The 24088-nt window shown below is 39.6% G+C and overlaps 1 protein-coding gene across 30 annotated transcripts in view; it reads left to right on the forward strand.

Moving 5' to 3' along the window:
- The window catches only part of ANK2 (ankyrin 2), a 333722-nt gene that overhangs the window by 250740 nt on the left and 58894 nt on the right, over positions 1-24088 (forward strand). For 25 of the 30 annotated variants that reach the window (XM_081924696.1, XM_081924705.1, XM_081924714.1 and 22 more), the window contains 12 exons: positions 2085-2183; positions 2322-2420; positions 5212-5310; positions 5571-5768; positions 9025-9123; positions 10331-10429; positions 10882-11079; positions 11870-11968; positions 12069-12167; positions 13999-14097; positions 15953-16051; positions 21833-21905. In XM_081924696.1, coding sequence (XP_081780822.1) covers positions 2085-2183; positions 2322-2420; positions 5212-5310; positions 5571-5768; positions 9025-9123; positions 10331-10429; positions 10882-11079; positions 11870-11968; positions 12069-12167; positions 13999-14097; positions 15953-16051; positions 21833-21905 — 1360 coding nt within the window. Of the gene's footprint in view, positions 1-2084; positions 2184-2321; positions 2421-5211; positions 5311-5570; positions 5769-9024; positions 9124-10330; positions 10430-10881; positions 11080-11869; positions 11969-12068; positions 12168-13998; positions 14098-15952; positions 16052-21832; positions 21906-22767; positions 22825-24088 lie in introns of all 30 variants that reach the window. The other 5 variants (XM_081924688.1, XM_081924713.1, XM_081924716.1 and 2 more) reach the window with 1 other exon arrangement.

Raw genomic sequence — 24088 nt, forward strand, 5'->3', positions numbered from 1 at the left:
GAGGGGAGGCAAGGAAACTAGATCTATTAGCAGGTGACTTTGGGCTTCTCTTCCCCTCCCAGCCCCCTCCTCCCCACAAGCCTCCTTTGCCTCATAGCAAACTATTTGTAAGGTCCACTCCATTTCAAAAAGAGTTTGTATTATGGTGAACGTCAATGGTTAAAAATAAAATCCACCGAGTCAATGCAAGCCCCTTGCATGTGTCCAAGCAGCTCTCTGAATTCTGGCCGAAGTTCTCTGCAGTGCATTAACCGTCCTCGCAGTTGCCATATAGTCTCTTTAATATTTCAGCACCATGAATTCTAAGGCTGCAATACAATCCCACTTACACAGAAGTAACCATGAGTTGTCCATTAGGATTGCAGCCTAAGTAGACTCCACCCTATGCTGATTATTAATTGGCATTTAAAACAGGCTGTGTTTGAAATTCAGGTTTCCAGACTGTTGACGTAATTGGCATCAATTGGCTTATGGCTCAGACAATTCAATTGATATGCCTCTCTAAAGGAAGAATTATGTTTTTATGATGTATAATAGGTAAGCTGTTGTTGATGATGGCTATTCTCACAACTTTACTTATATTATTTATTCTAGCTGATACACTCATAAATTTAAAGCAGCTAAAATTGCAGTTAATTGACTAAAACAGCTCTGTCTGGAAACTATGTAAAGAGAAGGATCTTCTGTTTCTTTGATGCTATGTGAACATTTGGTTTAACAGAAGCTGCTAATATCACTTCCCATCAGTTGTCATGTTTGCCTATTTCCAAAACAGGACTATTTCTGAACTAGAAATAGTTCAGAAATAGTGTATCTAAAAATTAAGTAGCTTCACAGTTAACATAAAAAAGAAAAAAAGAAAATGATTTTAAAAATGGCACTTTAATTCTTAGTGTCCTGATTCTTTACAGAGTTCTGATGCTTAGTGCTTTATAAAAAGCCATTTGAAGAGCACTGGCCTCCTAGTGGCACAAAGTAATACACACAACAGCAAGCCTTAATCAAAACCTTGCCGTATATTGCTGCATAGATACATAATAATCCAACTTGCAACTTGAACGGAAAAATGTTGCTTGTGTTGGCTTTCAGTTCATGGTGTCTTTACTGCCAGGTGCAATATTTGCGTTTTGACATCCCACTTCAAATGTTACTTTTGGCATGTCAAATAGTGAATCTTGCATGGAGTGGCAAAAGTGCACTGCTAACTCACCACAGCAGGTTAAAGTGTCAGCCTGAGAAAGGTGTTGCTCATGCTTGCTCTGTCCCCAGAGGTTTGTGAGAGAGAAAGCCCTAGCATATATGATCCTTTAAGCAGTAGCTGTGTCATCTGATACCAGAAAAGAGCCCTGTTCTTGATTTTTCCATGATAAACCAGATGACTCAGCTTTTATTTTTATTTTATTTATAAAACACACACACACAATGTATGATTTCACATTTTCAAATAAAACAACAGATAATTCTGGTGTGTTTCAACAGATTTTTAAACTATTAAATTACTGAACTTAGTCATTAGAGACCAATGTCACACCTAAGCTAATTGTCAAACATAAGTGGCTTCAGTCAGGAGTGGTGATATGTTTTCATTACCTTTTAGCAACAGCCAAGCAACACCACCATTCATTCTCGCTTCTCTAACACAGGCATTAATTAGTGAGACAGTTAAAACTTAGAGTAAATCAGAGATGTGAAGAGATGCCCCCCCCCATTTTCCCCCTAATATTTAAAATAAAAAGAAGGGGGAAAGTTATGGAGTATTTACTTTCAAAATGGTTATGTGTGAAGGACTTTTCAAAATGGTCTTTTAAAATCATATTTACACATTTTGGGATAGCACTATTTTTCGTGTGAAGATCACCACACAAATTAAATTGCAGATGGGACACATTTTGTATTTTCAAAAAGGCACTTCACACATTCTGTGTCTTCACTCATGCTGGGATTAAATGGGAATAAACTGGCCCTGGAGTATATGCGCTTTCAGTATGTCGGAACCTGACGTTACTGAATAAAATCTGATAATCTAACGCTGTATGAGAACTGAGGGGTGCATGCTATAACTAACCTGATTGTCTTTTGCACAGAATGGTTTTACTCCACTGCACATTGCTTGCAAGAAAAATCGCATTAAAGTCATGGAACTGCTGGTGAAATACGGGGCTTCTATCCAAGCTATAACAGAGGTAGAGAAATTTCCTAAAGAAGCATCTCTCCCCACTATTTTTTCCTTCTCTTAGTTCCGCACTCTCCTTTTAAATAAATGAGGAAGATCCTAAAGGCGCTCTGCAGAGGAGTAAAATTGCTGTTGCTTTATTTCACAGTCGGGCCTTACACCGATACATGTGGCTGCGTTTATGGGGCATTTGAACATAGTTCTCCTTCTGCTGCAGAATGGAGCCTCTCCAGATGTCACTAACATTGTGAGTATGGCTTACATCTGAGTAATCATAGTTTTGCTGCACTGCCATGTGTGTTACCCAAAATGTTACATTTGGTATCGTTAATTTATTAAACTTCCCTATTAATCTGTCTTGCATAAATTCATACAAAAGTGGGGGAGGATGTGTTTTTCTTTCTTTCTCTCTTCTGTCTGTCTTTGGTTTAGTTATTATATATATAGATAGATATATATTTAACTTCTTGATAAAGAAAATCTTAAGTGTTTAAGAGGCAATGTTGCTTTGAGCTTGTGTGGTCTACTGGTTAAAGTGTTGGACTAGGACCTGGGAGACCAGAATTCAAATTCCCACTTGGTCATAATGCACACTGGGTGACCCTGGGCCAGTCACTGTCTCTCAGCCTAGCCTATCACACAGGGTTTTGTGGGAATTAAATGGTGAGGAGGAGGAGGAGAACCACCTTGAGCTCCTTGGAGAAAAAGGTATTATATAAATGCAATAGATTAACAAATTTCAGGTTCCTTGACTTTTAAAAAAATGACACCTTTGTGGTATTGGCAGACTTGACTTGACTATAGTAATAAGTGTTTGTGTACATAAACAAACATACCTCTAGCTACCATCAATAGTCTTCAAAATAAACTTTGATTAAAAAATTGAATCCCCTTGAAAGAAAATAATTCATTCTAAACATGTTTACATGGAAGTTAGTTGTTTTGAATTCATTGAGATTTAGTTCCTAGTAAGTATAAGATTGCTGCCCAAATCTAATTACGCGTCAGATTCAACTTTTGCCTGTGCTATTTGCCAAATGCTTAAATCATCCAAGTGTAAAGGCAAAATAGCCTTTTATAATATTTATTACTAACAATCAAGATTGCTTAAGTGAAGCCAGTCCTAATTCTCTATTTATACATACAGTTAATTTTGCCGTGTATAATTTATTCATGGAAATTAAGTTAACAAAATTACAGCTGGGAAAATAACCAAGGAGCATAAAACAGACGGTAAAAACATTTCAATCTGAAGTTTTTAATACCTAATTATTGTTTGCTATTATCACACGGGTGGTGCTGTGGGTTAAATCACAGAGCATAGGGCTTGCCGATCAGAAGGTTGGTGGTTTGAATCCCCGTGATTGGGTGAGCTCCCATTGCTTGGTCCCTGCTCCTGCCAACCTAGCAGTTCAAAGGCACGTCAAAGTGCAAGTAGATAAATAAGTACCGCTCCGGCGGGAAGGTAAACGGCGTTTCCATGCGCTGCTCTGGTTCGCCAGAAGCAGCTTAGTCATGTTGGCCACATGACCCGGAAGCTGTTCGCCGGGTCCCTCGGCCAATAAAGCGAGATGAGCGCCGCAACCCCAGAGTCGGCCACGATGGGACCTAATGGTCAGGGATCCATTTACCTTTACCTATTATCAGTTAAACCTGACAGTTGAATCAGTTATTGTTTTCAGAAGTTAAATTTAACTTGAATGGTCTGCAAAACTAAAAGTCTCATGGAGATTCATGGAACTATTCTAATGTGAAGAATATGTTTTGGATTATGGAAAGATCTGTAGAAACACCGTGATACATCTGGAACTACCAGAGAGATGACCTAGTCATGTTGTGTCCTGTCAACTGAATTATAGTCTCTTCATCAGGAGGTTATATATTGCTGGTTGTGAGCAGGGTTATTCCTCTCCTGTCCACATCTCCATCCTATTTGGTCTGCTGGCAGAGACATGATTGAGGTGGAGATGGGTGAGGCAAAGCAGAACTCAGGCTGGGTATAGGGTGAGGTTCAGGCTAGATACTGGGCAAAATGTGCTAGTTCAAGGTGAGGGGAAGGGTTCCCGCTGAATCAGGGCTCAGGCTGTGCTCTAGAAACATAGCACTTCAATGTTACTTCAGCAAGGAGCAAACTGAGCCCTATATAGAAGCAGCAATAGGTGCATCCTAAGTGTTAGTCCCAAAGCAGAAAGGAGCTGCTTTGATTAAAGGGGCCCAACCACCCCTATCCTCCTTCTGGGTCTTCAGTGATGTCATCATAAGTCCAAGTACAGCACCGCCAGGTTCTCTGGCTGGAGGGATAGTGCCCCCCATTGGTGAAGATTAATCTAGCCTCTTGTTTCTAGATATATGGCCCTCAAAGACTTGCTCAGCAGTGGCATTTTAGGAGGAATTGCTAAATGGAATCATAGCTGAAAGCAGTGGGGGTTTTTTCCAGGGGGTACTCAAGGGTACAAAGTACAGGCACTGTTTTTGGTTGTTGTTCTTGTTAAAAATTGTGACACTTACTGTAACAACTTCATGGTGAGTACCAGCACCTATTTTTCTAGAAAAAAGCACTAGTTGGAAGGGACCCTGAGGGTTATCTAGTGTAACCCCCTGCAATGCAGGAATCTCAGTGCATGGTCCCCCATCCAATTTGAAACCATATTGGATCTTTCTTAGCTTTGCAAATGTGCTAGCACTTTTATTGCTGCACCACTAGGAGAATATTCACTCATATTCTGCCTCCATGGCCAGAGGCATTGTCGCCAAATACCAATTGCTGGAGATCACAGAGCTCTTGCACTCATGTTGCAGACTTTCTGCAGGCATCTGGTTGACCAATGGAAGAACAGGATGCTGAACTAGATGGGTCATTGGCCAAATCCAGCATAGTTTTCTTATGTTCTGACTAGCTTTGCATTAGTGACATTTTGGATATTAGGAGTAGAGGCTTTGCTTCCATTGCACTGAACATTGACCAGTATGAATGAAACTAATAAGGTTTTCATTCGGGTGGCTAACACATTAAAAAATCTGGGGTTTGTTTTTTCCAGCGTGGTGAGACTGCATTACATATGGCTGCTCGTGCAGGACAGGTGGAAGTGGTGCGCTGCCTCCTGAGGAATGGTGCACTAGTTGATGCCCGAGCAAGGGTAGGTGTTTTTATATATCTACGTCTGCACTTTATTACAAAAGCAGAAGAGTTTCTGAGTGTGCTACCTACAGGTCGTCCCCCTGCCCCCTACTCCCAGCCCTTGGGTAATTTTGTAGATTTATTTGTAGTGGGGAAAACATTCCATATGTATCTACCTTTTCAACACATCTAGAATAATTATTTGAAACTGGGGGAAATGAGGCTTCGTCTTTAATAACAACAGTCCCACTCTAACTTCTGTCCTCCTTTGAGTTGTAGGAGGAACAGACTCCATTGCATATTGCCTCTCGCTTGGGTAAAACAGAAATTGTCCAGCTGCTGCTGCAACACATGGCACACCCAGATGCAGCAACTACTAATGGGTATACACCGCTGCACATCTCTGCCCGAGAAGGTCAAGTTGATGTAGCATCAGTTCTTTTGGAAGCAGGCGCAGCACACTCTTTGGCTACCAAGGTAAAATCTGAAGTTTTGCTACAAACAGTCTAATAGTGAGCTGGCTAATGCTAGTATTGAACTTCCATTAAGTTTTCATCAAGTCTCTCTCTCTAGATCAAGAATAAGGGTGCTTGCTTAATTTGACTGCTGTGAATTCTGATATGAACTGACGTGATGCACACCTTCCAGATTGGAACTGACAGCACAGTTCTATAAGTTCCAATCGTCTGAAAGGTATAGAGCAGGTCAGATCATATCAGAATTCACAACCATCAAATTAAGCAAGCATCCCTATTCCTATACAACAGATAGAGAGACCTGATGAGGAAAGATGAGGATTTGATGAAGCGCTTGGTGTCTACTCAGAAGGAAGGTTGATTGAGGTCAATGGGTCTTACTCTCAGAAAATTCTTAGTATCAGAATATATTTAGAAATGTGTATTTTGAGTAGGGATGGGGGAGAAATTAAATTCCATTTCATTTAAGGCCAAAGCTACCCAATTTACACCTTCCAAAACAATATAAGAACCAAAACACAGCCAATCTTCAAAATTCCAGTTCTCCGAATTTTGCAATGCAGTAATGTGTACAAAACTTCATGTACTAAAATAAAAGTGTACATTAAAATGCATATACGGTATATTAGTGAAAGTAACATACAAAATGCTTTATTATTAGGGAAAATATGCTTTGTAAATTTTTGTGTGTATTGGAAGAAATTCACATTAAAATTCAGATGAATTTTCTTGAGAATCTTATTTACTTTAAAAAAACACATAAACCGATGTGGAAATGTGGTAAACTGAAGATGGAAAAATCAGAAACAGGGAAAAACTGAGATTGATAGATTAATTCATCCCAAATATTGAGAAGAAAGGTACATATAAAGTGAATTTTCACGCAGGTTCTGAAAAAATGCAGAAAAAGTGGAAATAGGATAGCAAGGGCTTATTTGTGAATACAAGAGTGACATGAACCAGAAGTAGCCTGATTTGTACATCTCTAAATATGAATAATAGGGACACAGGTGGCGCTGTGGGTTAAAGCCTCAGCGCCTAGGACTTGCTGATCGAAAGGTCGGCGGTTCGAATCCCTGCTGCGGGGTGCGCTCCCGCTGCTCGGTCCCAGCGCCTGCCAACCTAGCAGTTCGAAAGCACCTCCGGGTGCAAGTAGATAAATAGGGACCGCTTACCAGCGGGAAGGTAAACGGCGTTTCCGTGTGCAGCTCTGGCTCGCCAGAGCAGCGATGTCACACTGACCATGTGACCCGGAAGTGTCTCCGGACAGCGCTGGCCCCTGGCCTCTTAAGTGAGATGGGCGCACAACCCCAGAGTCTGTCAAGACTGGCCCGTACGGGCAGGGGTACCTTTACCTTTAAATATGAATAATAGTAAAGCTATAGTTAAGTTAGAAGTGGTTGGCACAGTGGAGCGGTGTCCTTCTGACACCGGTGTCACCGCTTCTCTGGACAGGGCAAGGCAGTAGTCAGATCAGGGATGCCCAGGCACACCGATGGATACAGTTCATTGCCTCCATTATTGTTGTGCCAGCAAGGTCCTGATTTCGCTGCTGCCATGCCCAGTCACCACTCAGGTAAGTAGTAATGATGTTGGCATTGAGAGAGTGAGTCTGCAGTGCCACTCCTGAGTTAGACCAAAGTAAATTATCCAAAATCAGTCTTGACTCCAGACGTTTCAGTGGTCATGAGTTGGAATCCAAAAAAGTATGGAGGGCGTCAGCTTGAGGAAACCTGCTTATAAGCACTGTAAAGTAAAAGAAGTTTATAATACATTTAATATGTGCATAAACTGAGTGATATCTGATAGAGCTACCATTGCCATATTACCTTGTTCACCTTAGCATATCACTTTCTAAGTGCTGGTTTCCCGAAACTGGCACAGTGATTCAGAGCAAGAGGTGTTTGATCACAGGCAGATGATTATTAAGACAGCTAAAATACATGGGGTGTATGTGTGTGTGACTTGTATTCAGATGATTAATTCTTAAAGAGTTGCTTGATTTAGACCTGATGAGTTATTTAAATAGCTGCATTCATTGTTCCCTAGTAAAGAATATGGGTTGTTACAAAAGAGGATGCGCCACCCAGTACGGAAATTGGAGGTGAAATGGTTTTACCCCAGTTAAAAGAAGTGAAGACATTTTGAAGATATGACATGAGTTCAGATCTATCAATAGTCCACACACCTTCAAAGCTGACATGAGAATTGTGTACAGGAACCTGCTGATAGTGCATAGAGTATTTTGACCTACAATTCCTATTACCAAATCCACATATTGCTTTTTTCAGACTCCTGGGAGTTTAGGAAACAGTCAGGGGCTACTGTGAAGGCAGTTGCTAAGAAGGAAAATCTCATAGCAAAATTGAATGCATGCACAGATACTGCATGTCAGATACTGCATATATACAGTATACACACACTCATCATACACACCCTGCCTTTCAACAGGTATTTGATAAGTGGGATGTCTTAATTTTGTAAGTTGTGTTCATTTACTTTTTGAAGAAGAAAGGAAGGAAGGAAGGAGTCTATAATAACTTCAGATAATAATAATAAAATAATAATTCTCAAAGCAGCTTACAAAAAACTGAAACAGACAATATACAAATTTCAAAATATAAATTAAACTTCAGATTAGAACATTAGAACAACATTGATGGTGCAAAGGCCTCCTCAAATAAAACTTTCACTTGCCACCTGAAACTTAGCAGACATAGTGCCCACATGGGATATTTCCTTTTAGGGGTGGAAATACTTAGCAAGTTGGGAAATATTCTATGGACCCTTGGGAAGTTATGATTAATTATTTTTTCAGTTCCTTTAATGATAAAATTTGATTTTAATTTGAGGACTAAGGATTTATTGCATTGAGAATATGTAGGGATTGTTCTTTAAGTAAGCCAGTGTGGTATAGTGCTTAAGAGCAGTAGTCTCGTAATCTGGGGAACCGGGTTCGCGTCTCCGCTCCTCCACATGCAGCTGCTGGGTGACCTTGGGCCAGTCACACTTCTCTGAAGTCTCTCAGCCCCACTCACCTCACAGAGTGTTTGTTGTGGGGGAGGAAGGGAAAGGAGAATGTTAGCCGCTTTGAGACTCCTGAAGGGGAGTGAAAGGTGGGATATCAAATCCAACCCCCCCTTCTTCTTCTTCTTCTTCTTCTTCTTCTTCTTCTTCTTCTTCTTCTTCTTCTTCTTCAAACCAAGTAATTAAGATTATATTAATGCTTTTGGTTTTTTCCTCCTGTACATTTTTAGAAAGGATTCACACCACTGCATGTGGCAGCTAAATATGGAAGCATTGATGTGGCAAAACTCCTGCTCCAGCGCCGTGCATCTCCTGATTCATCTGGAAAGGTAGGAATTAGTGTCTGAATTTGCTTTTTCCAGTCAATGCTGTTAATAATTTTCCATTGCAGTTATTAGAAGTAGCTTTTATTTATATAGTAGTTTGTTTATACATTAATATAAATAAAATGCAACTGATGTCATAAATTAATTTTTGACTTGTATGCACAGGGGTGTGGTTAAAAAACACTCAAATATCATTAGCATTGCAGAAAACAAATCTGAAATATTATATTAGTCAATTAATGACATGCAGTTGACAGACAAATTTTATTCCACAATTGTAGAATTAGGCAACAAATCAGGAACTTGTATGGGGAAATGGTTAAGAGACTCAGGGCAGGAATTAAATACAACAGAAAGTAGCTGGATAGGGGTCAAATCTATCCAAATACAGAAAGCAGTTATCGGAGATGTAATAACCTTCAAGCAGATATTATGCGTGCATCTTAGCACTGTCCAATTATGCATATGGAACACTTTGCACAATCTTATTGTAAAAGTTTTGGTTTCTTGCCAGCACTGCTGGTCCCAAGTCAAATTTCTCACTCACACTCCACAATATCTGTATGTAACACTTCTCCATGTTTCTCTGCCAGCTACAGCTGATTATGTGCAATAGTGGCAAGGAATGATATCAGAGCAAGTTGAACTAGATAGCACACAGCACATGGGAGAGAACTTGATAGGCCTACCATTTTCAGCAGAGTTCGTGTTCTCTGTAATGTAAATTTTTGTTCTGATTACATAAACATGTAATTCCACATTGACTTCTCAGTAGTGAGTCTGGTAGGATAATAGTAAAGTGATATGGATCAAGCCCCCCCCCCCCCCGAACTTGACAAATGATTCTGTTGGTAAGACTGAATTATTTTGTTTTACTCCATTCTGTCATTCATATTTGAGCCTCAGTAGCCCACAGGGCATAGTAGTGTGGTTAAAGTTGTAAAATATATAAACTAGGGTAATATAAATTAATTCTTAATAGCCTATCCCCTTTCAAAGCAAAGCCCCTTAACTAATGATTTCTTTAATGCCCTTTCTGTTCCTAAGCAACTTTTCTAATATGAAAATAATTCACCCTGAGTTTGATGTTTATGTTGTGCTGTTATCAGTCAATCGCTTCTTATTTAACATATTTTTTTTGTAATGTAACGGTAGCTTGAAGCAGAGCTAACCATCACTAAATGCCATAACATAAACCCGCCCTTTCCAGAATGGCCTCACTCCCCTCCATGTTGCTGCTCATTACGACAACCAGAAGGTGGCCCTACTGTTGCTGGAGAAAGGTTCTTCCCCCCATGCTACTGCCAAGGTGAGATTTCCCCTTCCATTCAAGAATGTTTCCTTGTAGTTCTGAAAGTATAGGTGATGCTTATCTGTTTTTATCTATGAAATAATTAGTTACATTAAAATAGCATACTGTCTAACAGAAGTAGACCTTTAAGCTTTAGGGGGAAATCTCCAGGGACTGACAGGATTTAAGAAAAGCCATTGCATGGTCCTGTTCTTGAATAATCTGCAAACCTTTGAGGATTTCACTACTGACTGGTGTCACAAAAATATCCCATGCTGCTGTGATCTGACACAAGAATCCCTGGCTGATTTCTTATTTGCTGAAGAACATTCCTCCTTTAGGGGGAAGATTTAGACTCAGTAAAAGTAAGAAAAGAATGGTCATTTTCTGGAGAAATAGTGCATTGATATTTATTGCGAAAGAAAGCAGACATTATAAATAGATATTAATTCAAAGCAACTGGTTTTTAGAATGGATATACCCCTCTACATATTGCTGCTAAGAAGAATCAGATGCAAATAGCCACAACCCTGTTGAACTATGGAGCAGAGACCAATATTTTGACCAAACAAGGAGTGACTCCACTTCACCTGGCCTCTCAGGAAGGTCATGCTGACCTGGTGAACTTACTTTTGGAGAAAGGAGCTAATATCCACGTGGCCACAAAGGTAATGCCTTCCTGTTAATGGAATATTTTTCTATCCCAATAAAATCTGGATGGTAGAAGCTTTCTAAAACACTTACTTGCTTGGTTTTTGGTCCCGTATTTAGGCAGTTCTCATGGCCTGGTTCTCTGCCTATAGAATAACAGAGGAGTTTTTCATGCATTTATTATGTTGTTGCTGCAATGTTGTTGGCGTGACTGTGGGAGTTGGTCACTTGTGTAGGGAGATCTGTTCTTGGAAGGTTTTGTTCATTCCTGAGAGAAAGGCCCCAAAGGATTGTGATGGACATTTGCTCATTGTCCTCATAGGATGTTCTTCAAGATTTTCTCCTGTTCAATGTGTATCAGGCCCCTGGCCATAGCATTTAGTGCTATCAGTTCTCTCATGATATCCAACTCTACCTTTGGCATTCATATTCTTCAGATCTACACTTGCTGCTCTTTCATTTTGGGCCATAATTGGGGATTGGCTGTGAGTGAGCTTCCCAGAATTAAATCTAGTCATGGCAGATGTAATAGACAGAATGATAGCTGGCAGTCTTTCTGACTTGTAAGTGATTAAGATTCCTTCCATTGATGGGATTCAGGCCCCCTGGTAGCAATAGCTCACAGCCTCGGGATGTTCATGGTGAGAAGACATAGCTACTGCCATGCATACCTTTGTATGCCTGAGGCTTGACTGTGGTAATAAGTTTTATGTTTGGTTGCTGTTGATGCTGTTTCAGAAGGTTCAGCTGTTGCAAATACTCCTGTATCTATAATACAATAAAGGACTGTTTATATTTAATTTACAGAGTGGATTGACATCTTTACATTTGGCAGCTCAAGAAGATAAAGTGAATGTAGCAGATATTCTGATAAAACATGGGGCAAACAAAGATGCCCAAACTAAGGTATATCAATAACTTCCAAGATGATGAAATAAATTTCCAGTGTGATATCATATTCACTACTTATTTTTTGTGGTTTTTTTGGGTTGCTTTTTATTTGTAGCTGGGTTACAGTCCATTAATAGTGGCTTGTCACTATGGGAACATCAAGATGGTCAACTTTCTCCTGAAGCAGGGAGCTAACGTCAATGCAAAGACAAAGGTAAACATTTGTTCATAATTTCCTCTCCCCCTCCCCTTTGCTGCTTTGCAAACATGTGATGGTAATTTGCACTTCGTATTTTAACTGTTCCAGGGAAGTATGCTGAAAGCAGAATGTGGTTCTCATTGACTGTAGCCAGTTTGGTCAAAATTGCAATGCAGTACTCAGTAAGCCAAGCTGAGAACCATTAATAATTTGTTTGTGGACTAGGGACACATGTGCATGTATGAGAAGCAGACACAGATGATCAATTTTCAATTTTCGGATTATTTTGTTATAAAATGGAAGCAGAATAATGATCCAGAGACTTGTGCTTTGATGTGATTTTTCTGAAACACATCTTGGTTCAGGCATGCCTTCATCAATGATGAATACAAGTTTTAGAGTGGTCTTGTATATAAGCCATAGCTGATAAGGAATTTTGTGCAGTTGATTGAGCAGGTTGGCAGGAAAGGAATGGAACATTCTGCCCTCCTCTGCTCCTAGCATGGAAATCTCTGGACTACCAGAGGAGGGAAGCCCCTTCCTCTGAACCCAACAAAGAAATCTAGTGGGCTGATGCAAGAATGACAGAACTCTCTGACAACCCTCTGGACAAGATAAGAAGTTCAGTTGACTTGCATGGCCTTTGTCCCACAATGCAGCCATGTGGGGGCAAGCAGTGAACCTTAACTGCAGTTTCTACCCCTTCCCAATTCTTTCCTTTACATTCCAACTGGCTTTCAGCATAAGTGCAGTTTTTTCCCCAAGTTGCATTCTGCAGCTGAAAGTTTTGAAGTCCCTCTATAGGAAAAAGAACACCTCGTTCCCATGCTTCTAAGAGATAGATACATACTTTGAAAATCTAGCAAAAGGAAGCTGCTCTTTTAACTGAGTGAATCCATACATCTGGCTGCCAGTTAGTCTGGAAAGGGGTTGGGGTTTTGTTTTGTTTTAAAATGTCCTCTGCTATATGGAAACATAAAAGATAAGATGCACCAATTTTGAATATACTTCTCTTTAAATTGCATCCAAGACATTCAGTTCAGTTTGGCACATGATGTGTTATTAGCAAGAAGAGTTTTATAGTTTGCTGCTTTACTGTAATAAGTTCCCCCCTTTCTGAAAAATTCCATTTCAGTAGTTTACTGTGTGGCCTTAAGAATGGCTGGATTGGAAATGTTGTGGCATTGCCTCTGTCTCTAAATGTTCTGTCTCACCCAGTGTTATATTTAGCTGAAGTTGCTTTTAGAACACAAGCCTGCTTTAGGAAATATAGGCGGCATATAAGAAAAGCAAATGGAAAAATGAATTTCTAACCAAAAGTTAGTTTGCTTTGAAGCCTGTGTTAGCTTTTTCTTCATGGATCTGCTATATTACACTCTGAAATCTCCAAGAAAAATAAATCAATTGGATGATCAACAAGGGTTTGTGTGATGTATTGCTCATACTTCTCTTCCAGTGACTAGCCCATAGAAAAGCATGGAGGGGAAGTTGTGAACAGTTTTAAAGAATATAAAAACTTCACAAACTTCCATGGCATCACTAGTCTTTACTTAATGACTGCTTTGTCCTATAAGCTTTGGCCCATTGATTAATTTCTCCCCACCTCCCTTTTTCTAAACCTTAATATAGATCTATTACTTGCCTTCAGTTATTAATGGTGAAAGAATAATTTTCTATAAAATGTATTAATAATGAAAATTGCAATATCCAAACAGATATGATTGCAAGGTTGCCAGCAATTATGAGTTATACCTTCATTAAAATAATCTAGGGAATATGCAAATATATATATATTGATGTTGCTGTTTTTCCCTCCCCTAAATGTGTGAACTACCACTAACTACAGAATGGGTACACTCCTCTGCATCAAGCTGCTCAACAAGGTCACACACACATCATCAATGTTCTTCTCCAACATGGGGCCAAACCAAATGCAATCACTGCGGTAAGCATGGTATTGCCACACTGTTTCCTTCATTTCATGGTGTAGTTTTCTCTTTCTGGTTCTGTGTTTTAGGCTAATGATATTAAAGCACCCACCATACCATCCAGCATAGGGAAAGAGTAGCACCTAATTTGTTATCTTAGATTGTTTCCTGATTGGCTGTGACACAATAGTGTGTATCTGTTTCCTCAAAGAATAGAGTGTGGTATAATTTCATTGATAGCCACGTTCTCCCAGTGTGTGACTAAAGGTTAGAGTCAGTGAAAGTATAATGTCAAGACAATCTGAAGGCTGTATTCCATTCAAAAGCGGATGGGGCCTGATTGTTGAGATCAGTTCTGAAATCTGTTCCTTCAAAGAGTTTCAGAGGAACATGAAGGGAGGCAGAGGCGCCAGCTTGCAAGGGTGATGCGGGTGTGCGCAGTGCCATGCACCTGACATCAGGACGTCAGGAGGAGCTGGGGCAGAATCAAACACAGCGTCTGCACAGCTTCAATGGTCAGTGGCTCCTCTCTGGTGCCACCACAAGTGGGAAGCTGCTTTGACTCGCTTTCACCTCCGCAGCAGGAGGCGAAAGAGAAGGAGCTGGCCATTGGAGCTGTGCCATGCTGTGCTTGGCTCCACGCTTCACCTTTGTGCTTTTTGGACATGGGGGGGGGGGAAAGCTCCCACCCAAAAATATTTGAGGGGGCAAAAGGGGTCAGCCCCCAGGAACTGGTGCTCCTATAGGAAGGTGTGCAACTTCAGAAGGTGGTTGCTATTGGAAACCGTGGCTTCTCAGGTTAAGAATGACCACTTATCTGATCAGAAGGTGGGCGGCAGTTGTGGCCTGGCGCAGCAGTTCCACAAACCCCCAGAGATTTGATGTGCAAGACTTGTCAGTCAACAATAATGGCACAGCCCGAATTTGTTGGTGTATGATTAAATTTTAGCTGAAAACAGCAGCAGTCTAGAAGCATCTCCAGCCAAAAATCAACATATGAGAAATCAAAATTTGGTGCTGAAACTGCACTGGGTGTGTGTGTGTGTAAGTATTCTCCGATGGCAAGTGTTTGCACAGTTTAGATTTTCCTAGGAAATACTTCTCATTCTCCCTGAAAATACTACTTAACCCCTGAAAACTGAAATTGAAGGACATTTGGTACAGCCCCAAACATAACACAAATTAGTGGTGCTACTTTTGGATTAAATATATTTTGTTCACCCAAATAGAAATTGAGGCATATAATTGCTGAATATTCTATCCCGCCCCCAGTCTAGGGATAGCCAATGTGGTTTCCGTCATATGCTGTTGGACTACAACTCCCACCAGGGATTAAGGGAGCTGTAGTTCAACAACATCTGGAGGGCATCCTGCTGGCAGTGGCATTTGTATATTGAATTTTAAACACAGTCTCTGATTTGTTTTGCTTTGCCTAGGTTTTTCCCCCTGTTTCACCATTTGCATGAATCATCTCATCTTTCTATTTTTCAAGTGGAGCCTCTTAAGCTATTTATTAATCAAGTTATTCTCAATTAAAAACATGTTTGGTAAAATTAATCAGGAGTTTCAGCAAAGCCAGATTTTATAAAGTGTAATATAGAAAGTTGTGGGTTAACCATTAAAAGCAGTAGATTTTTATTAAGTGTAACAGGCAGATGTTCTGTGTGTTTTGTTACCATGGCAATTGGGGCTGTAGTCTGAGCAAAGTTGCAAAGAGAGATTCAGATTTAACAGTAAAGCACACTGATTTTCCTAAGCGAATGCCTTGTTTTGGATGGAAATGCTGGCTCATTCAGTGCAGGGTGTGATCTCATTGGTTCACATCATAATCCTCCCTCTCCTTCTCCTTCTCTCCCTCTTTTCTTCTTTCAGAATGGCAACACTGCTTTAGCAATTGCTAAGCGTCTGGGATATATCTCAGTGGTTGATACATTAAAGGTTGTAACCGAGGAAGTGATTACCACCACAACTGTGAGTATCACCAGCCTTATCTTCCATTCTTTATTCAGAGGGGCATTTCTGTTCTTAGTTAGTTTTGATTCTGTTTTTCCTTTCTTATTTTATCGTTTTAGAAGTATAATTTAAATGTGGCAATCATTTTTCAGTTTTTGTAGACAGTACCCATGGACATCTAGCTGTGGAAATGTAGATTTATTTATACATCCCATAAAATATATTAAGATCTTGTGTAGCTTGGACGCCTTGCATCTCCAAAAGATCAAATTGGATGCCATGCCAAGTCCTCATTTTGTGTTCCATGTTCTTGGCTATCTTTTATTTTCTGCCCTTTCTGAAGCTACAGAATGAGACTTGAACACTGTAAATGAGTACAGGTGCCTGCTGCTCACCACTCTGTTTGCTTGTTGCTAAACTTTGTGCTACTTTATCATTTTTGTCCACAAGTTACTTGCAGCAGAATCCTTGAGTTTAAACCCTGCTGCTATTTGGTGAAGTTCGTGAGACTAAAATATTTAAAATTGTCTTGCTTAACTGGGTTGAACATACCCCAAATTACCATGATGTAAAACTGTGAGTCATATTCATCTGCTTTAACTTTGAACAGGAAAATTCACTCTCACGTCAGGCTTAATGGGTCTTGGTTGAATTCAAATTAGCTATAATGCCATTAGAAGATACTTCATTTATTTAGGAGATTTTTCCTGTCCTCCCTCACCCTTGACCTCTGGGCAGGTAACAATATATATCATAATAATGCACAAGGAACAGATAGAACCAATTAAAATGCATAAACCACACAAAAACTACAGACAGGTCCATAAAATCTCCACACGGCAGAGTTGTTTGGCGACTACAGCAGGATAACAGCATAGGCACCAGCCAAATGGCCACAGAGAGGGTCTGTTCTCATGCTACCAGCCTTGGATGAGAGAAATCAGAAAGAGCATCTCATTCAGATCTTAAGAGGCGGGACAATTCCAGGTGCTCCTTCAGGTACTGGAATCCTGAGTCTCGGAAGGCCTACACATTGAATTGCACTTCCACCTTTGGCCTGCTTAGAACTGGCATGCCTAGCCCATGAAGTACGTATGCATCCCTTGCTAACTGAGAGCTGAAGGTATCCTAATTTAGTGCTGAAGTATCTACAGTTAGACTTTTTCTGCACCTTTTGTCTCTGCTTGTCTGTGGTTTGCTTATCTAAAAGAGCATGAGATATCTTTCTAGTGTGTTATAGAGACCAAGCAGAAAATCAGTAAACCTGAGATTTGGCTATGTATCGTTTTCCAAAGGACCCCTAGTGTATAAATGGCACAAGAAGTGTAGTAGCTGCAAGGGAAATTACATGAGGCATGTTCAAAGCCAGGCTTTTTGAGAGTGCATGCACCCTACTGACAACTAGAGGGCTGTTCCCTAAGCAACATTCCTTGTGCTATTCATAGAAGGACATGTCTCCTAACTTACTGATTACAGTATGCATAGTGTGAATCTATTGTTATATATTTATTTAGAACCTTTGTAGATCATTTTTTTATTTTGTACTTTGATATACTGATGAATAGTTCATTTAACTTTTTTTACATTGATCCGATGTCCATTTCCAGAGCATGTGGGGACCTTACACCTTTTGTGCATTTGTGTAATGTCAACCTAGAATCTTTAGTCAGTCATATTGTTTTTGCATGTATGCATTAGACATTTTATTTATTTGCTTTTATACTTCACATTTTTTTCTCTAAGAAGCTCAAGGTGGCATACATGGTTCTCCCCTCCTCATTTAATCCTTTCCCCTCCGAGGTAGGTTAGGCTGAGAGGCAGTGACTGACCCAAGGTCACCCAGTGAGCTTCATAGTGGAGTGGGGATTTGAACCCTTGTCTCTCAGATCCTATTCCGACATTCTAACCCCAATCCCTTGCAAGGAACTCAAGAACTTAAACATCAGAGTAGTACATAAATTTCGGCAATTCCCATTAAACTGAGGATTGGTTCTGGACCTTGAACAATGTCCAGATGTGTCAGTGAAAGCAATTTTGTTTTTGCAATGCAGGATTACAGTAAGTCTCAGATGTTATGTTCTGAGAAAGATAGAATCAAAATGGTTTGTTGGGAATTATAAATAGAGTGAGCTATGAGTTATTAATGAGATGTAGGCAGTAGAAAGACTTGAACTGGGCACGGAAAAAACCCAAACAATCTGCAAAAGAAGAATGACTCTCTATATCTGTTCATAAGACTCAGTCATTTCATACTCACAAAAAATACATTAATGATTGCTGTGATAACTGCAGCTGCTGGTAGTAGTATTGCAGAGTACTGTTCTGTGCCAATCTCCTCACCCCTGCCTCTCTCCTTCCCTGTAAACAGCAACAACACACCTGCCAGGATGCTATGGTTGCCCTTCCACCCCACTGGGCAAATTGCTATTGACTGTACTATTAGAGAGCCTATTTTAAGAAAATAAATATGGTAACACCCTCTAGGAGAGGCTAGTTCTGAAGTTAGGAGGGAAATCTAATGAAAAATGAATCTCAAACCAGCAGTGGCAGTAGAAGAAATATGTGGTGGAGATAACTGGATAGGCTGCTATCTTTATGAAGCAGCTACAAACCCCTGTGATGGTAAAGTTTACATGGTAAATATATACCACCATGAACAAATTTGTTATCCCCACTGTTTTGAGGAGGAAAGCTTAAAAAATTTCATCCTGACCTAAAACCCCCAAATACACCTCCAAGTGGAACTCCATCATGTAGTTAGTAGGACAGCCCACACGGCTTCTGACAGTTCCAGATAATCTTCCTCTGCATTCAATCAGCAATGTTAAGAGAAGAGCTCAGATATTGTCTGAGCCTGAGTATTCATATTATTACCCAGGCCCTTTTCCAGTTGACAACAGAAGCTCCACTTCATCTTTGCTTTTACTCAGAAAACCCCTGAAAACTCAAACATGCTGCTTCCCACTATACCACATTTCACTTTGCAAGTAAGCATTTTACTTTCTTTCTCCTTTTAGGCAGTATCATTCCATCAGCAGGCTTTCCTTCTTTGAATGTAGTTGCTAACTCATTTCTTTGCTGCTGAAAAGAGAGATGTTGGAAACATATGCCCTGCAGTGTGCATTTAATCTATCTCGGCAGGCTTTGATTTCCCGCTGTTGTCTGACCTTTCTAATGAAGAAAAAACTTTCTGGTTTTACAAAAGAAAAGCCATGTGACTTTTAAGCATTGTTGAGCAGAACCGTTGGGAAGAATGATGGGCTGTGCCTGCTGCCGATTGCTGCTCACCTGGCCCCTAGTTCTGTAAAAGGATATTGTTCCCTTTCATTGTTTGGATTGCTACTGGGGTATGTTTTTTTGCGGGGGGGTCGCTACTAGCCATGGTGGCTCTACTCTGCCTCTGGTGTTGGAGGGATTATGCTTCTGAATACTAGTTGCTGGAAGTCACAGAAAGGGACAGGGCCCTCATGCTCAGATCTTGGTTGCCAGTTTCTCACAGGCATCTCCGGTTGGCCACTCTGAAAACCGGATGCTGGAATAGATGGGCCATGGACCTGATCCAGAAGGCTGGTCCTATGTTCTTAGGTGGTACTTCTTGGTGATAGCATGCAGTCCCAAGGACGGGGGTATTTCCCCCCAGTCTCTTTATGTCTGTTTCCTCCTCACCTGTCAAGTTTTTTTGTGATGTCATTACTTCCTTTGGGGATCCAGGCTTTGGTTTTGTGAGCCCCTCTGAAGCACCAGTCTCTTTATGAGTTTGTAGGTTTGAGTTACCGGAGTAGGGATGTTGCCCACGAGCACAACATTATGTGATTTGGCGAAACTGTTTGTTATAGTATGGAAGTGCATCTAGGTATTCTTATTTCATCAAGTTCCTCTCAAGATGCTGGGCTCTCTGCATCTAATACATTGGGTAGGGGTAATGGTTACTGAAGCAGTTTGTGTGTCAGGGTGATCACACCCTGTAATAATGGTTTTTTAATGCTGCTGTTTCATTAGTATTGTTGCATAGTTTATAAGTACTTATAATTGTTGATTTGTTAAAGATCGTATATGATTTGGTAAGGCCAACTTCTATTTGGCCCAGGTATTGTAATTGTGATATTTTGCACTGATGTTCTGTTACGTTTATTCTGCCGTTGTTACTGTTTTTTAAGCTGCTTTGAGATTCAGCTGAATCAATAAATTACAATAAATAAAGTACAATAAAGCACAATAAATTGAATCAGTAATGCATGCAAATGAAAAAGAAGAAGAATCACTAGTCTCTTAAATCAGTTAATATTTAAAAACATTAACACTGGGTATCAGTTTGTGCTTCCACTCCTCGTGTCTTCACTACAAGAGAGTAAACTGAGGCCTGTTATTCACAGCCAAATGATTTTCCAAACTAGAACTTGTCCTTATATTGGATGCCATTATGATTCAACATGATTCATGTTTGGCTGTGATGAGAACACTGATATTTATAGAACATTTATATTTAAAGAAATACAGAAAACCAACAATATGCTCTGTTTTGAGCACATTGGGCAGTGGACAGGATATTTGGATGTTAAAGATTATTATTTTTGTTACCTTTAAAATAAATATGCTCATTTTAAATGGATTTATTTTAATTTGATGGGTATGAGTCTAACAACAACAACAACAATAATAATTTCCATAGAGCAATGTGTGTGTGTGTGTGCGCGCACTGCTTACCTAGGAGGGACATTGCTCCACTGCCCTCCTCTGGTGCTGTCTATGTCAGTTGTTGTCTAGTCTATCACTTAAGATTTCGCACAGTCATATTACTTTTTCACCTTTTAAATCCTGGTTTCAGTTTTAAATGATGAACTACACTTTTATGAGATTTTTGTAGAAAACCTATTCATTTTTATATCTTATATTCAACTAAATTATGCTCAGAATAGACCCATGAAAATTGCTGGATTAAGTTATTCAATTCAACAGATTTTGATGGGTCTGCCATGGGTATGACTTGGCCAAATACAACCCTCATATGCTTCCCTCTAATACTTTCTTCTGGTAATGTCTCAACGTTCAACTCAACTTATTTTGTCTTTCCATAAGCTACTGTGGCTGGTTTTCTTAGCAAGAATTAAATATGAATGTGTATGCTTAAATTTCATAACAGAATGATTCTGAATTGTTTTTACAAACTGTAATTTTACAAGCTTTAAGAAACAAATACATGAATAAAATGCTAATAGAAATATACTGGTAAAACATGAGAAAGTAATAAAGTTACTATTTTAGGTGCAGGTTCATCAGACATGTTGCTCAGAGTTCGCATCTTTTTTCAATTTGAATATTTTGCATCGTTCAAAGCTTCATTTCTAAGGGTTTTTACAGCTTTAACAAGTTCCATATGCATCCTTTAACTTCTCTCTGTAGACGTTACCTAATGTGTTTTTAGAACTCATCCTGCCTCAAAAGGGTTGAATATGTTTTGCATGTATATCAATTAACAAATCTGCTAAAAGCATTTTAAAATGCAAAACCAGTTGCTAGAGGAAACTGCTGCTCATTACAGCACATGACCAAGTTTTCTGTAGCAATAAAAGGAAATGACATCTTTTGTGGAGAGGGAAAAACCATGAGAACTGCAGAACGTGATTCAAATGTCAGAGTGAGACTGAAATGTGATTTAACTGAAAATACTATGATAAATTTGTATAAGCCTGAGTATTTTCTTTTTCTTTTTTATATTTAGCAGTTTGGTGTTTTGTTGTTGTTGTTGTTTTCCACTATTTAACCTGTTTATTGATGTCTCTTTCTCTCTCTCTTATCCAGACTGTAACTGAGAAACACAAGCTCAATGTACCTGAAACTATGACTGAAGTCTTGGATGTGTCTGATGAGGAAGGTAAGCTGAACACAAACCACATGAGCCAGACTGGTTATAATATATACTGAACATTACTTAAAGTGGCTAATTCAAAAGTTTGGGGGAAAAAACCCATAAGCTAAAAAACAAATGTACAAATGCTTGCTTGCTTATTTATTTATTTATTTATTTATTTAAAAGATAAGTTAGCATCAAATATAAGAGACATTAAAGATTTGTGATTAGATGAAGGTGGGCCGTAGCTAAGTGATAATGTATGTGGTTTGATTGCAAAAGGTTCCAGGTTCAGTCCTTGGCATCTTCAGATAGAATTAGGAAACAGTCCTGTGGAAAACATTGAGGAGTCTTGGCCAGTCGATGTCGATCATACTGAGTTAGATGGAACAATGGTCTGGCAGCTTCTTATCATCTCATTTCTTGGGAGGTCTCAGTTTAGCCTTCCCTACCATCTTGCAGCTGCTGTTTGCCCTGTTAGGATAAGCATACATGTACCTGTATATTTTCTCCATTGGAGCAAATAGCTGGGTGAGCAGAATACATTATTTGTATTTGGAAAATGCCAGAGGTGAAAGGGCTACTCATCAAATGGCTGCTTTTAAAGAGAAATTTGAAGGTAGGAGGATCAAATCATGAATCTCCAGTGATTCATCCAGTGTTGGCCTCTAGACTGATCTACCATGTGAAGAATCACTTTGATTTTCTTTAATCCTCCTCCTGTTGTTCAGTATATATACCGCTCCCTCACTCCCTCCATATTTATTTTAAATAATTTTGATTTTCTCTTGATTGCAAGGTAATGACATTTCTTCCCAGTCTACCATACGCCATTAGTTGCTCCCATTTGACCCTGTTCCTGAAATGTAACTTATGTGTTATGCAGCTTTTAAACACTCTGACTATGATCATTTCACTGATGAGGATGCCTTTAGTGATGCAGGTACAGTGTTAAGAGTTCTTAGAGTGAGGCACAAAACTGTTTTTATTTTATTGTTTAATTGTTTACTGTCCCACCTCTTTTCTGAAACTGAGACACGTGTTTATGGAATGCCTAACTCTGATCTATGCCAGTGAATTTGTGTGTGGGTCTCTGCATGATTTCAGTTTTGCCCACCCTGGCTCCTAAAACGGAGTCTTAATTTTGTAGCTGGCTCTCTGGATGGTTAGTTCTGCCTTTTAAGAATATTTAAGACATAGTTCATGTTCTACAAATTCAGATTTAAATAAAGTATATTGGAACGATCTTTGATCTTACTATTTAGTTGCTAGTTTTGTATGGTTGTATTATTGTAAGTTAAATAAGTATTGTACCCTCCTAGGGCATTAGGATTCATTAACAGGGAGACCACTGATAAATATTAAGAAACAATGATGGTGATTTTTCTTCACTGTGTGACGTTCCTCAAGATGCCTTCCTCTTTAGAAGAAAATGTCAAGTTCTTATTTGAAATCGTGTTATGCTGTGTAGAATGCAGTTTTGATAGAATACTAAAAGTTTCAGATTCATGTTAAGAAAGAATGCTCTACCCCACCCCGAAATGTATTTCAATAACCCAATATATTTGTTCAAGGCCTTGAAAATTCTTCTTAGAGGAAAGTTAAGGATTTTTGCAGGGTTTAACTAGGTAGTCTCTATATTGGCATATGGCCACCTACCAGGTTGTTCAAAAAAGCGATGAATATAGTGAAACATGATGAATATGTATCTCCTGCAGAAAGGCTTCTTTGATGTAGTGGATGCTTTACCTGCCATTGCCACTGAAACGGGTTTCTAAAGATTCCAGAGATACCACCTGCAAAATTCCCCAGTGTTTGCCTTTATTTCAGGAGGGGGGTGTTCTTCCTGTATTCCTCCCTCCATCAGACGATTGCAAGAATACGGTTTTTGTATGCTGTTGCTCTCACGACTCAGCAGGGACAGATGTTCAGTATTTCCATTTTAGCGGCTCAGTTGCCGACAGTTCCATTAGAGCCTCTGGGAGCTGTGTGTGGCTGACATAATGTGACACCCATCTGTAATCACTTAACTGACAATTATTTGGGTCTAGACAGCATGGTTGGTCAAAGCAGCAATATAATACCCTGAAATAGCTATGGTTACAAAGATTTGCACAAAGAATAACACGCCAAACCAGGGATGGCAAACCTGTGACCCTCCAGGGGACCAAGAATGTCCAGAAGGTCACAGGATCCCCTTCCCTGTT

The sequence above is a fragment of the Podarcis melisellensis genome, assembly GCF_964234715.1.
Source record: "Podarcis melisellensis genome assembly, chromosome: 9".
Lineage (NCBI taxonomy): Eukaryota > Metazoa > Chordata > Lepidosauria > Squamata > Lacertidae > Podarcis > Podarcis melisellensis.